Below are 20,560 nucleotides of genomic sequence, written 5' to 3' on the forward strand. Positions count from 1 at the left end.
CAATTGCAAGATAGGTTAACAGTTTGTTTTTAGCCGATATGGTATAGCAAGCTCATGGTTGTCAGGAATCCGTTCTTTTCCAACCGAGCTCACGAATAATCTCCCTTTTATATGAGTCTTCCAACATAAATACTGTTTTTAAAATATGTAATTGAACATCAAATAATAATCTCTACTTGTCATTATGAATTCAAGGAAAAGAAGTGGCTCTGGCTCTAAGAGGCAGCTCAAGGAAAAGATTGTACAGATTTATGAATCGTTCTTTAAAGTTTGTAAAATTTACATTTCAGCTGAACGTTCTTTAATATATATAAATTTTTTAATTCACCCAACTACCTGTTTTAGGGTGATGATTTGACAAGACTGAACCCTAATTTTTGGGATGAACTATTTTTATTAAAGCCTAAGGTTTGTTTTTGAAATGATACACTGTAACTTAAAGATTTTATTTTATTTTTCATTATTTAATCGGCTTTTAGGTATCGCATTTAGAGAACGAAATCCTGAGACTTAATGAAGAGCAATTGCTGGCTGCTAAGGAGAATATCAACTGTTTATTTGTTCAGTGTATCGAGACTTTAGGAAACGATCATCAGCTGCGAATTGTCTATGCACTCCAAGTATATATTATAATTATAGTTTATACTTCTTAGATGTGCTGTGGATAAAACAATTTAGTATTAATCCTTGATTCTTTGTCTTTTAGACATTGTGCGCAATTACTAGTGCTGTTTATAAAACCTCTGGACAATGTGGGTTTGATGTTATAGATATCCTACTTGGTTTTGACACTGCAGAGCAACGGATGAAATTATTGTTGAATCATTGCAATAACTTATTAAGTGGTAGGATTTTATAAAATGTATACATTATTTGTAATAATAAGGATTTTATAATAATTTTTAAAAATAGGTGTTATAATTTTGTATTTATCTTATTATATCTCAATCTAAGATTCCATTTAAGTCAATTGAACTTTATTTGGATTGCAGTAGTGTAGTCATTGTCCCTTATTGGTGCTCATTTAGAATTACTGGCATTCTATTTTTGGAATTCTGATTTGCATATCTATTTGAATGTAATTAAGAGCTATTCATTTATTATTTATATAATTTTTCTATATTTTATAAAATGTTTACACATTTCATCAATTCATAAAATTTTATTAGTTAAGTCTTATAATTAGAGAAAAAAAATGTTTCCATTAATGATGTTGAAGGAACTTTATTTAAAATAACCTAGAAAATTTTTTTTTAAAAATAAATACTATGGTGCAAACAATCATAGGCCAATATGTAAATATATGTTTCCAGTTTTCAATAAGAAACTTTGTTATACAGGAAATTATTTAAGGAATTTATTATCTGTTAGACAGTTTTTTATGCTTTGTTGATAAGATGTTGTAGGTTAACAACTTCCTGTGGAACCTTAACAAAGGCTTAACTGCTTAGTTTCAGGAATGTGGAGTATTCTATCTAAACTCATTATATCCAACTTTTGGAAATATTTTTTCATTTCATGTGGATAAGTAGAATAGTTATTGAAGATGTTAATTTGTGACATATATTTTACTGAGAAACTTAAAAACAAACTGAATATTTTTTTCTCATCCTCTTTTTATTATTGACAACCAATACATACATATATAAAAAATAAACACCCTTTTGTTGCCATAGTGGCAATTTTAAGGTAAGATGTCTGGGTCTGCTAAAGGCGGGGGTTTTACGTTAGTAGTGATATAGCCAGGATATTACATAGAACAGGGAGGGGCCACTCCACTGGTTTGAAATAAAATGAATAAGTTTTAGATTTAGAATTTTAATTGATTAAAACACTTTCCTTTTGAGAAGTAGATATATTAAATTTTGATAAAATACACCTCAAACATTTGTTATAAATGAAATGTTTGGCCTAAGCTGTTTGCATTTTTATAAATTTGCTTGATGAAAGTTTCAGTAACAAATAATCATTTTTTTATAAATATGTGTGTATAGTTTATAATTTAATTTATTTAAAATGTACTTATATCAAGTAAATGTATATTTTTAATATAATATTAATATTATAATTTTTAATAAGGTGTAGTGAGAATTACCTACCTTCTTTAAATATTTTTATTTAAAAAATCAATCATTAGTTACAAGACTTTAGGGCCATCGCCCCATCTTCAGATTCATTATATATATTTCACAGAGTTCATGAGGCAATGGAGACAAATATGATCTCTCCTAATTTTAAAAAGTTTTTTAGTTTACCATTACAATTGTATTTAATACTAGTAGAGAGATATCGTATTATATCACAATTATTTGGTTAGAAGGTAACATTGATACTGTGCCTGAAGATGGTCCTAAAACTTTATTACTAATGATTAATTTTTGAAATAAAAATTCTTAAAGAAGGAAAATTATTCTCATTATACCTTGCTAATTAACATGGAAAATCTTCTGGACATATAAATCTAAATTATAATTTTTAAATTTGGCCGTCTGGTTCTATGGCATCTTCTCAGCACTCTCTAATATCAACTCTTGCCTGAAATTGTTAATCTTACATATTATAATATTCATAAATAAGGAGAAGATGGTTGGGGGTACGATCAGTGAAGGACAGAAATATGTATAAACTTATTTATTAGTGCCAACGTATTGGCCAGATTCGCAATCAGGATAACTTGATGAAGATCTAAAGCCAAGTAACAACTTTGCAATGCACTAATCATCATTAAAATCAAAGCCTTCATCATTAAAACACCAAAAAATAATTTTTGGTGTTTTATTGATGAAGGCTTAAAATTATGACCGATGCGTTGGCACAAATAATTAAGTTTTTACTTGTTTGTGTTATACATTGACCGCACCCTCAACCTCTTCCTTCTTTGTATATATATTCTTTGTATTCCAAACTAATTAAGCATGACCCTAAAGTTTCATAGAAAATAACTACTTAGTTTTAGATGAATATTGTTTATTTGTTTATTGGCGCGATAGACCATGGAGGTCCAAGGCCTCGCGCGATGAACTTAAGAAATACATTGTGGTTTTCATAGGGTGGGTCTGTCACTCCCAGGCCTATTTTTGTGAGTGACGGGCCTCACAAATGCCCGGGGGGAGATCGTGAGTGAGTATTATATAGTTATAAGCTTGAAAAAATCCCAGATAGGGCTGAGTACTCGAACTCGCAATCTATGGGTTGGTAGACAGGCACGTTACCACGCTGCTACTGTCACCGCCCTTTAGATAAATATTAGCCCATTGAAATTGGGGAGAACAACTGCAAAGGAGCATTTTTTAAAATTTACTTATTTGGACGCCAATGACTCCTGAGAAATTTAATAAAGTTAGATTTCTGATTACCTATATAAAATATTAAATTAGTGGAATGTTTTATTTCTTAAAATATATATTCATCATATCTTTCATGGTGTTTTTTAATTGCTTTACAATAGATACATATAAGTTTGTAATTATGATTAATTTCAGGGAATAAATCTATACATCATTATTTTTATTGATTATATGTTTATCAAAACAAAAAAGTTTTATTTTAAGGTTAAAATAAAATAAAGCTTTATTTATTTATTTTAATTTTTAGGAGAATCTCCACCTAACCTGAAATCGCTATGTTTGAAGTTGTTACTTCTCATGGTAACAGGGAATGATAATGTTAGTCAAAATACATTACTTGAATTTGTGATGCTTAACAGTGTTTTTGAAACATTAATTCAGGTAAATGCTGGTTATAAATTTTCTATTTACTTACTTTAAGAATAATTAACGTACAAACAAATCTCTTTGATACTTTAGGTGCACAAACCTATTCCTGGTCCTCTTTGATATATCCAGAAGGACAGGAGTGAAGTAGCCTCTCCTCTAATTTAGTTAGTAATTTAGGGTTAGTCTAGTCTTGACATAAATTCTTCCAGATCCCTCTGAACTGGATTAACTTAAATCAGCATATAAACTTAAACCCTTTATATAAGATAAAAAAACAAAATTTATTTTTATTAAAACTTTTATTGGTATAATACAATCTGCCACACTCGAGGGCAAGTATTAAGACTATTAGGAATAGATCATAAGTATGATATCCAATATGAACAAAATTTGTGGCTATACTCACAAATTTAATGGTTTTTATACTCAAAATTGGAAAGAATGTATATAAAATTTAAAAAAGTATTTTGTTTATTTCAGCTGCTGTGTGATACACTTAGTAGAATACACCATGGCCATGATGTCGTTCTTCTTCTAACACTTTTGATAAATTATCGAAAACATGAATCGGCCAATCCTTACATTGTTAAATTATCGATTCTTGATGATGAACTTGCCTTAAATGGGTATGGTCAGGTAATTGAGTTGAAAATTTATTATATATTGTAACAAGGTTATCTGTCAGTTGATAATAATTAAAAATATCGATTAATTGAGAACATATGTAGGTGTGTAAAAAAGTTAACTTTAGGGTAAAGTTTTAAGAATTGTGATTAGTATTGTCATATTAATATTAAAAAAAAAAAAAAAAATTGTTTTCTGTTCTTTGTCTTTTCTTGGCCCAGCTAACACATGACTATTGGTGTCAGTAGCGGGATTTGGGTTAGAAAATAAGAAGATACGATTTTTGTTTGTTTGAGAGATAGTTGTTTCATAATTTAGGCTAAAAACAATTGATCCTGTTTTATGATTTTTCTTTCTCTCAGCAAGTGATTTAGCAATATGCATATCTCCATTCCACCCCTCAATTTTTTTTTTGCTTACGATTCAGTTGACAAATTACTGAAAATTAGTTAAAAAATTCGAGTCCCAGACTCAACATATCATTTCAGATGTTTAACTTTCCATTTAGATATGGAATGAATTATCCTAAATGATCATTATTTTTTTGTTATTTCTATTTTTGCTTTAAATTTAGGTCATATCATGGTCCCTGTCAGAATTTTGCCGTCCTTTCAGTCAGGACCAAAAAGAACCTCAAAGTGGAAATTGGTTTTCATCATTGTCCAACATCATTGGTAATATGTTTCTCTCTGAAGATACAGGCACAAGAAATCAACAAATTAGGTTAATCTTCCGATATTAAATAGTCTTACATTTTGAAATTATTTAAGATGCATTCTTTAAAAACTAATTTGGTTTTTTATCTCAGGGCTAATAATGGTGTTTTAGTTGCACTTTACGAAGCAGTGCACTTAAATAGGAATTTTGTCAGTACTTTGGCACAAACGCAAGCCGAAGTAACTGCTCCCAGTGAGACTGAACCAGTTCCAGAGCCTACTAACCTTTTAGGAACATTTTTTCAATACTGGTAACTAATAATTTTTTTTTTTTAGTTTATTTCACTTTCATTCAGAATGTCATTCATGATTTGTTTCAGTTCGATCGTGATGCAAGACACAAAATGTGAGGCAAGCCAGAACACGGTCAAACTGTGTTTTGTTGTACTAACATGTGTAGCTGAAGATCATTATGCGAATTCTGTGATGCACGATGTCAATTTAGTCTTTAAAATTCACCTCCATAGGTTGCCAATGCGCCATAGATACATAATATCTGAGAAACCTTCGCAGACCCTTGCGAATACATTATTAGGTAAAAGTTTTACTAAAATTAGTTTAAGTTTTATCGTATCATTATATCATAAGTATAGGCAACCTGTAATACACATGAAAATATATGTATGCCTAATAAAAATAAGCCTGGTTTGGTTTATCATTTTCAATAATCAACTAAGAAAAATAAATTAAGCGCGAAACACTTCAGAAAATTTTATTATAAACGTGAAAAACTCCTAATTTGAGTAAAATAAGACTTTTAAACCTGCATTTTTTGTTTTTAAAATTTGATTAGGTTACATTTAAAGAAAACATTTATTGTAGATTTAACTGATTATTGATTAGTTTCGAAGCTTTCTAGGTCACTATGACATATTGTACAATTTTGCCTTTTGTTTTTGTTTTGTAAGCCTTATTGCTTATGATCTATTAAGATTGTTATTTGCAATATTTTCAGATTTACTCGTCGAATTTGTAATGAGCCATATGATGAAGAAGTTACCATTGGAATTGTATTTGTTGTGCGTCGGAGTCATGCATCGTGTTTTGTGTTACCAGAAGAGGTGTAAAGTAAGGCTCATCTATCAGTGGAAGGAGCTATGGGCCTCCCTCATCGCGCTCTTGAAGTTCATAATCACGAATGAAGCGCACCTGGCGAAGAAGATGAATGTGTTTCATCTAGCCCATCAGGTGTGATGATCAATTAAAGACTGATATAATAGTGTAAGTCGTTGTGACGAGGCCATATTGAAATAATAGCATGTCACCCGCATGCGACTAATCGTAGAAGGTGATTAATTGTAGAATTGAATGCATGTTGGATCACTTTTGGTTTAGTCGTCATTGTTTGTATTTAGTGAGTACTCAGCTTGTTCCGAATTTTTTAGATACCATGTTTCCTCAAATATAGGTCCATCCTGATTTCGAAAACAAATTTCAGGAGAAAATAGTTGTAAAAGAAAAAATTAAACTACTAAGAAATAAATAGTTTGAAAAATAAATAAAGATACTTAAATTAGATACTAAAAAGATAAACAGCAAGATAAAATCTTATAAATATAATGATGTATGATTATAATATAATTGCATAAAATGAAATTTTAGAGTTGATTTTTTCATTTCTTAAGGGGAATAAATATATCAATGAAGAGAATGGTTTAAATTGTAATGGAAATTGATTTGCATTATTATCTGATCAGACTGACATGATTATAACAATTAGACGTGCTTTTAACAGTTGATAATGTGAGGATTTAGTTTCTTGTTAACAAAAACACTCTTAACGATTCATATTGGAAGATAGTTGATTTACCATGTGTAATTATTGAAATGAAGATGATTCGGGTGTGGTCGAAATAACTAAAATATTGAATAAACTTTATTATAAACCAACGTTTTGCTTGCCCTACTTTTCAGGGCTTCGTCAGGCTTAAAAGATACAAAAAACTAAAATTATGTAACAGAGTAAGAGAATAAGATAACATTTTCTTCTACTCTGTTACATAATCTTAGTTGTTCGTATCTTTTTTAGCCATGATAGAACCCTGCAAACGTTGGCTCACAATAAATATTTTATTTAGCATTTGAGTTATTTTGACTGTACCTAGACCATCTTACTTTTATATACTGTTCATAATGTTATAATTATTGAATAAGCTTAAATAATAAAAATAATTTGTAGTTATGATCAAAATAATACATATTAGAAATAATAATGATTATGTAATTAAAGAATAAATTAACAAGCTAAATGACTAATATTTATATAATTCTTTAAAAGACCTTGAGGTAAGAAAGAAAATAGAGATAAATTAATCAAAATATTTTCTTTCTTTTATTTATTTTTTTTTTATTAAATATATATATAATTTAAATATTACCTTAAAAATATATTATTAGTAAAATAACCAGGTAATTCGTTCAAATTACAAAAAACAAGTTTGAAATCTTTTTTGTCCTATTATGTATAAAAAAAAATCATATTTCTTGCATAAAAATTACTTTATTGGATTTTTTTCTTCGTATTATAACTTTGAGTCGTAATTAACAATAATGAAATGAAAAATAGTTTATTATTCTGGGACTAGGTTCCTTTAGACAAATTACAAAGGCAATTTTAATTTTTTAATAATATTTATTGACTGACGATAAAGTAGTGTGGCCACATTTATATACAGAGATAAAAATAGATTCATTAAAAAACTAACAAAAATGTTAATTATAAAATATCTGTACTATTATATTAATGGGTCAGATTGGTGAAGCAAGAGGTAGTTAAATATAAGGGATTTAAAGGATGGGTTGGTACATGACGTATGTTAGAGGGAACGGAGTTCCTGAGATATGCAGCTCGGGTAAAAAACGATTTATCAAATGCAGCAATTCAATGAGGTGGAGGGTAGATTTCAGATAAATGGGACCTGGTAGTACAGGATTGGACAGATAATTTGAGTTGTAAGTTTCATAGGAGGGGTGTTGAGTACTAATTGCTTGGAATAAAAAAGGAGTTAGGTAATACTGGGTTATGTATGTATCTCTGGTGATCTCGAAAATAAATTGTACTGTGCAATTCACAAGACGTTTAAGTTTTGATTCCAGATTACCCGAGAGTCCACCATATACAGGCAACCATAGTCAAAGTGGGGGAAAACAAAGAGTGGAAACTAAGAGTTGACGGGTTTTAAGTGGAAGGAGATAACGAATTCTATTCTAAGGTAGATATGGTTCAACGGGAAATTTGGGCAATGTGTGGTTTCCAGGATAAAGTTTGATCAAAAGTGATATCAAGATTTATGACTTGCGTATGGAATGAGATAGGAGTAATGTTTCTTTTTTTGTTGAACTCTAATTTTTCAGCGGCTATTGAATGCCTTACAAGTTGCAAATATAATTTTTTTTGGATTGAACGTTTCGAATTCCAGTAATGGTTTTACTTGTATTTTCTGAATTAGTTACAAAAAAATGTTCCAACTGTATTTTCTGAATTAGTAACAAAAAAATGTTCCAACTGAGATGATTTCATTTAGGACAGAGTTCAGTATAAAGAAGGAAGTGACAGCTTTTTATTTATTAATTTGACCTCAGGAAACAAGATCTCTCCTCGGGTACTAATTTTTGCTAAAATTCTGTAATTTGTAGGAAACTGGTCGTTGCGAATGGTTTCCAATATTGAAAGGATTTTCCGAATCGATTTAAAACCCGGTTCTGCCCCTTTGGTGATTGTAATGGAATAATATAAAATTAACTGAAAGAAGTAATACTGTAAAGGAATCAAACTATTTTACAAAAAAAAGAAAAATATATATAACATTAAATTATAGATCTATAAAATTAAAGTATAGGTTAGTAAAACAAAACAATAAAACAAATGAACATTTACAATTTTATAAAAGAGAAATAATAAACAATTAAGCAAAATTAATGATTAAAAAACAACAAAACAAAATGAATGAAAAATAAAAATTATTCTTTAATAAACAAAATATGTCGTGATAATGAATAAAGAAAGCCTCCTTGGCAAAAGGAATAGTCTCTGACCTGTACCGAAGGCCGTATATATAAATGGTAGCATGAAGGCAGAAATACCGTAAGATCGCAGTCTTGACACTGTGAAAATAGCATGAGCTCGTGGCTGTGAAGATGCCTGAGAGTCGACTGATGTATAAACTTAACAGATGCAGTCCAATATCCTACACTGTAAACCGTGCTTAATGCCTTTGTTATAAACATATAGCACATTTTATTATTTAACAGCCTATTTACTACATATTAACAATATACAATTAGTAGATCGATTCCTCCTGATGTAAAATAAATAAAAATAAAATAACTTTCAATCTTCGATATATAAAAAAATAAATAAAATAAAATATTTACTTGCGTAAACACTGGTATTTATACAAGAAATCATTTGATTTGATTTCAATTGTCCAGAAATATTTTATTTGCTTAATAGAACTTCAATTAGAAATGTATGGTATTATTGGAAGACTCAAGAGCCTGCAATAGTGTGATTAACATTACAAAGTTACCTCTGTCTTCTCATTTCCCACTATATCTGAATGATTGTGTACCCATTCAGCAAGTACTATGTTGTTTAAGGAGAGAGTATTCAGATTAATTTACCTCAACATGTGGTGATTCCCTCTTTGGTTTGTCTATACATTCTCCATAGCAATTTACTGCATTACACGGTCTTTGTAAATTGATCCCATTAATCCTTACACTATCTTATGTATTTCTGTATTTTGTGAACTGAAGATCTCCTGTCTTATATCCTTTATAAGTCATGGATATGGATCTTGTTCCTAGCTATGGAAGGAAACCTATACTCAGTGCTAAGGGTGAAAGTGAAATTCTATCTTTATTTGTATCGGTATCGAGTTCAAAAATAACTCCATTGCTATAGTTAGAGTGGTGCTACAATACGAAGGATATATTGTTGGTCTATAAGGACCATATTAAATTTGGGGCTCCATCATAACGCCACCTTATATTCACCTGTTCCTTAAATTGAAAGAATAGTTGGCCATAAGGACTTTAGGCTCTGGCAAAGAGGTGAAATGTGTGGTTCTACACACTCTCAAGGACATGATGTGGAACGTAACGTTCAACGACGGTTGGAACGGTGATGTTCAAAAACTGTCACAACTTCAAAAATGTTTCGACTTATAGTGATGATTTTGTAAACGAATGTTAGTAGACAAATATTCAACTTTTAAAATAATATGAATATAATAAAATAAATGAAATTTTTTATTTATAAAAAACTGAGAGACCTTTTGGGATCATCCTCTTATATGTAAGAAACAAAATCCACTTGTTTATTTTATTGTTTTTAATATCACCCAAGATCTCTATTAGATTATTATTTGGCAAAATAAATTTTAAGTGTGCCAGCTAGGTATCAAATCTGTATAACTCTGTACCAAGGGCATTGGTGTTCTCTCACCACATTGAGTTTTATGGTGCATATCTCTCTCTCTCTTTCTCTCTCTCTCTTTCTCTCTCTCTATATATATATATAAACAATAATTTAATGATGTGTTTATTGTTGACTCAAGATTCAATATGAGGAGAAGATGGTCAGGGAAGTGGTCAGAGGGATAGTAATATACAGATTAGTATAACTAATTATTTTATTAGTGTGAATATTTTAGACTAAATTTTAGCCTATTATCAGGATTAAAAAGAATGAAAAATAATTAAAACTATATAATATAAGAAGATAATGTATAAACTTGAAATAGTAAGAATTTTTACCTGTAAACAAACATTTAAAATATTAGAAAAGGAAAAAAAAAAGTGAAAGGGAAAAAATTATTAGGTATTTACCGATGAGCACTTTCAACAATAAAGACTGGTTGCTGGAACACACCTATCACAAATCAAACAGTACTCTATGTAAATAATGAAAAAAATAAAATTAACATATGGAGAAATGTGCTAAGATAAAATGATATACATGAGAAGCATGAAAATAACTTAGTAATATTAATTTTGAATCCATTTTACTTGAAAATGTTGCAATTAAAATAATTTTATATCGATGGTACAATATCATATAATTATAGTGCAATGCCAAACAATTATTTTATTTTATTTAGTCTTACTTCATTTGGTTAATTTAGTAATATTTTTTTTCATGCTTCTCATACCATATATATCATTAACCTTCGCATATTTCTCATTTTGTTATTTTCAAATTTTCATTATCTACATAGAGCACTTTTTGATTTTAAAAAAATTGTTTTCACTTTCTTTCATTATTTTTTTCATTCCTTAATATTTTCAATGTTTGTTATCTTCATGTATAATTTATATGTTATGTTACCTTCTATTGTTATGTGTTATTTTCTTAATTTCTTACTTTACTGTTATATTATTAATCCTTTATTATTATTTTATTATGGTTGTTTTATTTTGGCCCTATTTTGGTTTTAGCCTAAATGAAGCCCTGAAACTTCGGTATAAATAAAATAAGTTTCACTTATTCGCATTCATTCATTGCTACTCTATTGACTGTACCATCTTCTACTCACAATAATTATTTAAAATACCACTTTCAATTGTAAATAGCAAATTCTTCTTATTGTAAATATTCCTTCTTAAGTTCAGTGTTTTGATGTTTCAAGGAATATTTTTGCATTATTTATGAAAAATAATAATGTACCAATTAATTTGATAAAATTATAGTTATTATGGTATCTTCTTCGTAAATATTTTCAGACTATAAAATAAATTCTATATTTACCTATTAAAATTTTGCAGGTGATTAACATCTTCAATTTATTCATTACGTATGGTGACACGTTCCTTCACTCTCCCGCTAATTACGATGAGCTTTATTATGAATTGATACGCATGCACCAGGTTTTCGATAATGTCTACTCGATGGGTAAGTATTCAATTCACTAATCCATTTAGTTTATAAGCGTGACGCAAGAGTAATATCGCTATCTTTGTTTGTTCTCAGCATATCGCTACTCTGCAATGGAGGGAGAGTTTAAGGATACAGCATTGAAACTAACCAATAGTCTAGTTAACGTAAGGTAAATAATCACATATCTGTTTGAATCTATGATTAAGACAAATTCAACCGGATGGACTTTTTTTCATTTCTTCTAGATATTCTTATAGATTATAGGAATTATGAATTAAATCACAGTCTTTACAATTAATTATAAATTAGAGATATTTTTGCGCATCAATAAAAAATGTACTCTTTCACTATGTCTGTACTCAGCAGAAACTGTCTCAAGTAGAAGCTTCGGAACTCAAGCCGTATTATCATAATTTATTTTAGCGTGCTTGAGTACATTTAAAATAAGAGTATAAATAAACAGGATAATCCTATAAGCGTTAGTTTAATTAGATATTTTTCTGACTGTTCTTACTTCACTCCATTCCACATAAGCCAACCTCCCTATTTTCAAAATAATTTTCAGGAAAATAATATAGGGAGGAAAAATTATAGTACTCATGAAAAATTATGTCTTAATTTAATGTACCTTTCCAAAAAGAAACAAATATGCTTAAAACAGAAACGACACAGATAACTAACATCATATTAAAATATATTTATAAAGCTTTTAAAATAGAATATATAAACTTACAATTCGATACCTATATAATGCTAATTATAGAATTCTCATGTCTTAATTCTATGTACCATTACTTAACTATTATTTTTTTTTTATTCTCTGTAACTTTGTTTTCATTCTCAACTCTCAGTTTAAATATTCCATTCGGCTTTAACCTAATTATCTTCCCCAATCCTGTTTTGAATAAATCTTTCTCTCCAAAATGTTTAATAATGATTATTCACTTATTATTAATAAATATTTTATTAATTCTTCCATCACAAAATTATAATAAAAATTAACTACAAAGTGATTTAATAGCCTCTAAGTTTGGTTCAATTAAAATTTTCAATGATTGAATCTGAAGTCGACCTCGAATATAGACCAGCCTCTCATTTTGTTAATGACTATTTCAGAAAAAAAAAAAAAAAAACCGACTGCATTTGGGTAAATATGGTATTTGAGATAATTAATGTTTTGTTTTTGAAATCTTGCATTGATAATCCAACCTTATTTTCCGTATGTTTGTATTAATTTAAATGTCATTAATTAAATTATTTCTAATCAAGCAATGTTTTTATTGCTGTTGTAATATCAATAATAATAATAATAAAGGTATGGCTTAGCAATGCTGATACCACCAATTGCTGTTTTCGTACATCCATTCCGTGAGGCCTGTTCAAAATTTATCTGATCTGTCTTGACATAATCCTCCCACCTATGCTTTGGTCTACCCCTCGGATGTTTACCCATTTGTTCAGTGTTTATTAACATTTTAGTGATCCATTCATAATTAGGTTCCACAACCTTACACGCACATCTTATTCGCTGCAATGCTATAACCTAAGTTTTATTTACTAGATACAGTTCCCTCAATTAGTGTTGTGCAGCCTTCTAAATTTTATGGTCAAGTCATCCTTTTTTGCTCCAAATATTTTATGCAATAATTTATTCCCTAAATACTTCTTTCCATAGTGTAAGTGACCACGTTTCGCTTCCGGAAAGATAATAGTTTGGTAAATTCTAACTTTTACGTTCCTGGACAGAAGGCATGAGCTAAGCCATTTCAAAATCGAAAAATAACAAACATCACCTTTATCCTTGCTTTCATTTCCTCATCAATTTCATTTTTTCTAGTTTTTATCGTAGAAGCTAAATACTTAAACCTCTCTACCTGTTCAAATGTACTTCCTTCTATATTTATATCACTCCCATTTCTAATCCTAACCATATATTTTGTTTTATCCATATTTATTTCGAGACCTTGTTCCTTACTAAATTTTATCAACTTAGTTCTATTTAGTTTTGTAGTTTCCTCCTCTTCACCTAATAATACCAAATCATCAGTGTACCCAAGGACGGTTATTTGACCACCTAAAGTTAAACTCTTTTCGGTATGCATTATATTTCTAATAACTTAACTGTTGGATTATAATGAAATTTAATTCCAAGCCTGTGGAAAATCAGAGTATTTATATAGAAATATAAATATGTATTTTTTTTTAGTTAATGTTTATTATTGTTTTTATTTCAAGGGCCATAATAAATCATTTCACTCCAAAAATAGATGCATGGCTCGCCGGGCAAGGTTTATCTACTCCTACAGAAGAGCAGGTCACACAATTGAGATAGATTTATGTATTATACAAATTTTATTTAATGTTTTATTATTATTATTTTTTATTTTAGATTCTTGAAGTAGTAAGAAAAAGTTACGATAGCCTTACTTTAAAACTGCAAGATAGCTTGGATCAGTATGAAAGATATACTGAAAACCCGAGGCATTCGGCATTTTTCACTGCAATGGTAATATTATAATGAATAATGATACTGGATATAGAAATTCATTTATTTTTTAAGCGTATTTCCAGGTTAGCATATCAGTTGTTCTGTTGTTTTCCTCCTCAGTGTGTTTAATTCATTCTTATCATTATTTATTTTATTCTTTCTTTTTTATTTATTTAACGATAAAAAAAAAAAAAAAATAATAATAATTTTAAGTGTTTTCATCTACTTTATGCTTATTCTTCCTAAACATATGAGCATTTTAGCAATTTCAAAATTGTTAAGAAAATTACTTTAATTAGTTTGACAAAATAAAAATTGAAAACCCTTGCTCCTTTTTTTAGCAAGAGTATGGTGAATTTGTTGCCAATAACACTGATCACCCTCTATCTACATCCGTCCCGTGATGCCCCTTCAAACCCCAATCTGCTAAATCAGTCTTGATGCAATCCCCCCACCTATGCTTCGGTCTTCCCTCGGACATTTTTGTTGTGTTTATTAACATTTTAGGATCCATTCATTACTAAGCTCAACAAACTTACACGCACATCTTGTTGGCCACAATTCTGTAACCTGAATTATATTTATTGGTTGCAGTTCCCTCATTATTTCTTGTAATACTTTATTTTCTAAAAACCTCAAGGGACTGTTCTTCCGTTAGTGTAAGGAGGCCACGTTTCATATCCATAAAGAACAGTCAGAAGGTTAATAGGTTTGTTGTACGTTGTAACTTCTAAGATTCTATACTAATATAGTCAGGGTTATGGTCAAAAGAGAAACAAAATTAGTAATAACTATTTATTTTCTGACGTTTGGCCCCACTTTATTTAATCTCAATTTACTTCTTTTTTTCCATCTCTTATTGTGTTAAATTTTGTTTTCTCAAATCTACTTTTCTGTTTTTGGGTGTTATTGCATCTCTTGTACATTTTTAACCTTATAGTTTACGTATTTTATATTTTTATCATCGTTTATTTTATATTAATACTATTTTATTTCTTCTTTTCTTTTATTTGTATATAATTTTCTTTTCACTTATTTTTCCATAATTTTAACCCTACATTAATTTACCTTTTAACAACCCTGATGACCCTGTACCAAGTGGAGTGAAACGTCGAAGAATAAATAGTTATTAACTATGTTTGTTTCTCTTTTGACCATCTTCATCATAATTTTTTTTTATATATGTATATATAGTTGACCGTAAAAATTGATATATAAGAAGATGGTCAGGGTTGCGGTCAGAAGTGAAACAATAATAGTTTACAACTATTTATTTTCCGACGTTTCGCCCCACTTTGCAGGGCTTTATTTATTTTTTATTAGTTACTTCTTTTACAATTATTGTTATTATATCCCATATTGTTTTATTTTCTTCAGTATAATCTCTTATTATTAGTAACAATATGTGTCATTCTAATTTTACTTAGTTATTATATTTATTATTATCATGTAATAACTCATGTACTGTATCATTCTGTATTTTTCTCTTATCATTTTTCGTCATATATTTATCACTACTTCCCGTATACGCGACGTATTTGAAATCAAAATAAAACCGTTAAACAGTTTGCTGGCTACCTCCTCCACACTCCTCCGCGCTTCCGCTTCATTGTTTCTTTCTGTTCAACCGATTCCTTTGAACAGGTATGTTGTCCTGACTTGCTCTTTGCTCATTTATTATCATTTTATATCATTATTATTATTTTTATTATTCTTTCATGACGTTTATTTTATCTCTATATATTTTTTTTTCTTTTTTCTTTCCCTGTATTGTTTTTGTTTTATGTGCATCTCCTGTACTTTTTTAGCTTTATATTTTACGTATTTTTATATTGAAATTTTTACTCTTGCCATTGTTACTTGTTTTTATTCTTATCATTGTATCTTATCTTTGTATTTTTATTCTTATCATAGTATCATTTTGTATCTTTTTAGCCCTGATGAAGCCCTGCAAAGTGGGGCGAAATGTTGGAAAATAAATAGTTGTAAACTATTTTTGTTTCACTTTTGACCGCAACCCTGACCATCTTCTTATATATAATAATTTTTTTAAATTGTTTTATAGAAAATGTGGTGATATACAATAACTTTCTAGAGTCCTTATTCAATAATTAAATTAAAAAACCCACAAAACTTCATGTATCAACTGATATTGGATTCATAGATTCAGTAGCATTTATTATTAAACTTTATTTGACTAATTATTGCATTTTAATACATTATATAATGCTTATTTAAATTTTAAAAAAATTTTAAATCCTGGTTTTCCAGGGGAGCCCCATGGTCAAATTGTTAATGTAGCGATATCTTCTCACTCAAACCTTTCCTAAAATTAGTTTTTTTGGTTATTAAATTCTAAATTTAAAAATCTTTTTTTGGAAATTTTGATAAGGTTGATATCAATTGTTTTTCCCGTGATCCTTCAATTATTGTAAATCAGAATTATTTAGCAGTAAATAAATGTTTTTATATGTTCTCCATTTGTAACAAATTTAGTAATAAAGATCAACTTCAACTTCCATGAAAATATTACTTATTCATATATTTAAAAAAAAAAAAATTAATTTATAAATGTTTTTCCCATATTAGGTGAGGAATGTTGTAAGTGATACAAGGCAAAGTATTGACTTTGCGACGCTGGATCTGCAATCGATTTTGCAAGAATTTTCGACAATCACATGATGGCTGTTGCGAAGTGATGGGCCTTTGATAATGCTATGCAATTCTTCCCATATATCATCCATAGAGCTGTCGATTTATGCCTACATCCAGTCAAGGCACTACGCTAGCACTCTTTGAAGACCTTAGTCATTATCACTGTTTTTTTGTATGATTCCATCGTAACACATTTCTTTGTAAATATACCTCATTCAATAACATATCCTTACCAAGTAACTTGTAGGAGATGTATGGCTCTAAAGGATGTATATCAGAAACTTTTTAAGTTACGAAAAACTCATAGAGTTTATTTCATTTTTTTTCTTTCTTTTTTTTTAACAAAATATACAGAATAGGTTTTATATATATTTTTTTGTAAATTTCTTATCTATAGTATTTGGATCTATTTATTCTACATTTGTAAATTAATTTATGTTTGTCCTATGTTATTTTAAAACAATTATAATTAAATGATTAAGTAAAATAAATACAATTTTTAAAAAAATGATCATACATCCTCCTTTTGTCCTCTTTCTGAATCACTGTCCGTGAATAAAGCCTGAAAACAAAATGTGAGTATAAATTTTATTGTCTCAACACAGTTTATTTTACTTATAAGTCCGTCGTTTCGGCCAATCCGACTATCCTCAGGGACAATCTACTTAATATTATTTTGGACTAAATGATTTAAAAACGCAACTTCATACAACAAAATTGTATTAAGTAGATGGCCGTGTTGAGACTAAAATGGATAGAAATTAAATTATTTATTTTAACAAAATTAACCAGTCTCAAGAAAGTATTTAAGATTATAAAGAAAAAACATTTTTTATAGTTATATGTGAGCTTTTAAATCTTGATTCTATTAACGATAATCAAAATATTCCTTTGTTATTAACCAAGGAACCAGAATGATATTTTGAAATATATGTTAATTCTTTGCACTTTTTTCAATTTCCAGTAAATAACTCCAAAATTATGTGACTGACACAATTTCTTGTCTTAAAATTTCAGATCAAAATGAGTTCTGTATGGCCATTACTTTCTTCATGAATTGACTATTTTATCTCTAAAACTAAAAAAAAAGGTTTAATCTCTTTTTTTATGAAATATTGTCAAACATATCCATTCTGCAAGAACAGAGAAGTAGATTTTAATTAGTAACTTAATTAGCTTTCATTTCAGTTCTTGAAAGAGAGGCTCAAATATTCTCTTGTAAATGGCAAATAACAAAAAAAATTTAGAAGTGGATTTTGAGAGAGATACCAAAAAAATTACTTTGATAGCATAGTTATCAATATTAAATTTTTCATTTAATCTTAAGAATTATAACATTCAAATACAAATTTTTTTTTATTTATTTATTGAAATTTGCAACTGATAAAAAAAAATGCAATAAGTAAATGTGACAAATGTTTCAGAACACATGATAATCTTGGGAAGGAACCACCCAATGATGGTACTTCAATCATTGCTTTAAATTATAAGATCCCGTGGCCATCTTCTTTTCAGATGTTTCCGTGGATTATTAGAGATTGTTAAGGATGAGAGATTAAGACTAATGGGTTTGGGTGGGTAAAGGTCTTAGAATGAAATAAGGTATAACTGTTTCGGGCCAAATCTGCAACAAATAGGATGTTAGGTCTTTATGATTTGGGATATAATAAGGACCATCAAGGATTTTGGATTATAAGGATTGGATAAGGCAGAAATTTGATGGTTACTTGGAGCCCCAAAGTATTTCCGAATTGGTCTATGATAGTGTATAAGAGTTTTTTTGTAGTAAATGGGAAGTTTAAAGCATTTGTCAAGTAGGTGTAGTAATTGGAATCCACAAGCAGTTTCTTGCAGTTGGATTCCAAGCAAGTCTCTTATCAAGATGGAGTCCTAAGTAACGAATCTGTTCAACAGGCTTTCATGGGATATTAAAAAAAGATGAAGTAGAGGTTTACAACATAGAGTAAAGGTAATCTGATGGGATTTGTTAGGATTTATTTTGATTCTCTAGTTATGACACTGTTCTTCACTGTTATGTGTGACAGTAGGGCCATTGCTTATATACAGTACACATGTGTCATCAGTGAATGTTGTTAGGACTACGTTATAGTGGATTGGGATATCAGCTGTATAAACCGTATAGAGAATAGGACCCAAACGAACTGGACTACCTTGAGGAAAGAGAGGTGAAAATAAAAATATTAACAGTTGAATATAACACAAAGAAATTATTGTACTAAAAAAAAATTGCTAGCGTTAACTATTAAATTGTAGTAAAGTACGGAACTCTTGTAAAAGTTAATAAGTTAATCTCTTTATTATGACGTCAAATTAAAATGTTATAGATTAAGATTTTTTTATTTCAAATAGTACTAAGTTCTTCAAAAACTATTAGATTGATACTTTAATTTTAATTTATTTATTGATTTTTATAACTATTAAAAAAATATTCAACCATTAAATTTGATGTTAGTTATAAAATGACATGTGAAGAATCTACCCATTGATAGAACTCCAATAACATTTTAGAGAAGAATATCTTGATGCCATCTTCTTTTCAGACGCCTAGGAGGATTATCAGGTAATGAAGGAAAAGCCAGGTTAGAACATTACCAAGTGGGTTAGGAAGTTTACCATGGGAGATTGGTATCTCGTTTTTGCCAAATCGGCAGACATATGGAACATCGAAGTTCTGATGGATGACTTGATTTGTGGCAAAGTAAGGAGCATGAAGGATTGGATACAAGAGGAATTCAATGGTTTAGTGGAGCCCCAAAGCTCAACTCTAAGTCCTGATAGGCCTTATTAAATGAGTTGTAATAAGTTGGAAGTTAAGACCTTTTGTCTAGTAAGTGTTATAATAGTCAGAATTGACAAGCAGTTCCCTATCTTTTCAGCCTTGTATGAGGATTTCAAGTAAGTCCTTTGTCCATGTGTAGTCCTAGGCAATTTATCTGTTCGACAGGAATAAATAGATTGATACTTAAAATTCTACTTTTTTCATTCCGATTCCTGGACTATGTAAACTTCAACATTTTAAATTCTCTAATAATTATGTTAAACTTTATGGAATCATTTGCATTATAAACTATAAAATAATCACTAAGCTTTTACCGGGAAAGGCTCCTTTGTCAGATCTGGGACTTTAGAACTGTACTCGTATTGGGTAGCTCTCCTTGCTGCTAAATACAATTCATTTGATATTTTCAAAAATCTTACTTCTCCTAGTGCAGTAACTGTGTAGTCATATTTCTCCGTGAGGTCTGTAAATAATAATCAAAAAGCTATTGATTTAATTTTCATTTCAAAATTGTATTATTATTTCCATGTGACCTGCCTGTGCTTGATGTGAGTGCACAGAGACCGAAGCAAGTAAATGGGCCACTTTCGAACTTCAACTTTTCAGGCCCTGACAAGTGGACCTCGACCCTGCCTTCTAGGACCATAACAAACGACTGAGCGGCTTCCTACACAAACTAAC

The 20,560-nt window shown here is 29.3% G+C and overlaps 2 protein-coding genes across 4 annotated transcripts in view; one reads left to right on the plus strand and one right to left on the minus strand.

Moving 5' to 3' along the window:
- LOC106692553 (armadillo-like helical domain-containing protein 3) lies at nucleotides 1-17,417 on the plus strand. The gene is made up of 15 exons (XM_014438560.3): nucleotides 1-268; nucleotides 346-408; nucleotides 480-620; nucleotides 707-845; nucleotides 3,595-3,728; nucleotides 4,197-4,352; nucleotides 4,915-5,063; nucleotides 5,149-5,307; nucleotides 5,377-5,591; nucleotides 6,012-6,244; nucleotides 11,825-11,951; nucleotides 12,030-12,105; nucleotides 14,172-14,250; nucleotides 14,326-14,442; nucleotides 17,014-17,417. Exons 1-15 carry the CDS (start codon nucleotides 185-187, stop codon nucleotides 17,104-17,106), a joined length of 1,965 nt encoding a protein of 654 aa, XP_014294046.1. The 5' UTR covers nucleotides 1-184; the 3' UTR covers nucleotides 17,107-17,417.
- Nucleotides 11,913-20,560, minus strand: part of LOC106692552 (unextended protein) — a 19,329-nt gene continuing 10,681 nt past the window's right edge. Inside the window, exons 9-12 of one of the 3 annotated variants that reach the window (XM_014438557.3) lie at nucleotides 20,417-20,546; nucleotides 20,194-20,342; nucleotides 17,597-17,641; nucleotides 11,913-12,041 (exon numbers count right to left, since the gene is read on the minus strand). In XM_014438557.3, the coding sequence (XP_014294043.1) occupies nucleotides 11,982-12,041; nucleotides 17,597-17,641; nucleotides 20,194-20,342; nucleotides 20,417-20,546 (384 nt within the window). In that variant the 3' untranslated portion in view covers nucleotides 11,913-11,981. Of the gene's footprint in view, nucleotides 12,042-17,369; nucleotides 17,642-20,193; nucleotides 20,343-20,416; nucleotides 20,556-20,560 lie in introns of those variants that run through there. The other 2 variants (XM_014438558.3, XM_014438559.3) reach the window with 2 other exon arrangements.

Source organism: Halyomorpha halys, unplaced genomic scaffold (assembly GCF_000696795.3).
Source record: "Halyomorpha halys isolate HHAL.00 unplaced genomic scaffold, Hhal_1.1 Scaffold60.1, whole genome shotgun sequence".
Lineage (NCBI taxonomy): Eukaryota > Metazoa > Arthropoda > Insecta > Hemiptera > Pentatomidae > Halyomorpha > Halyomorpha halys.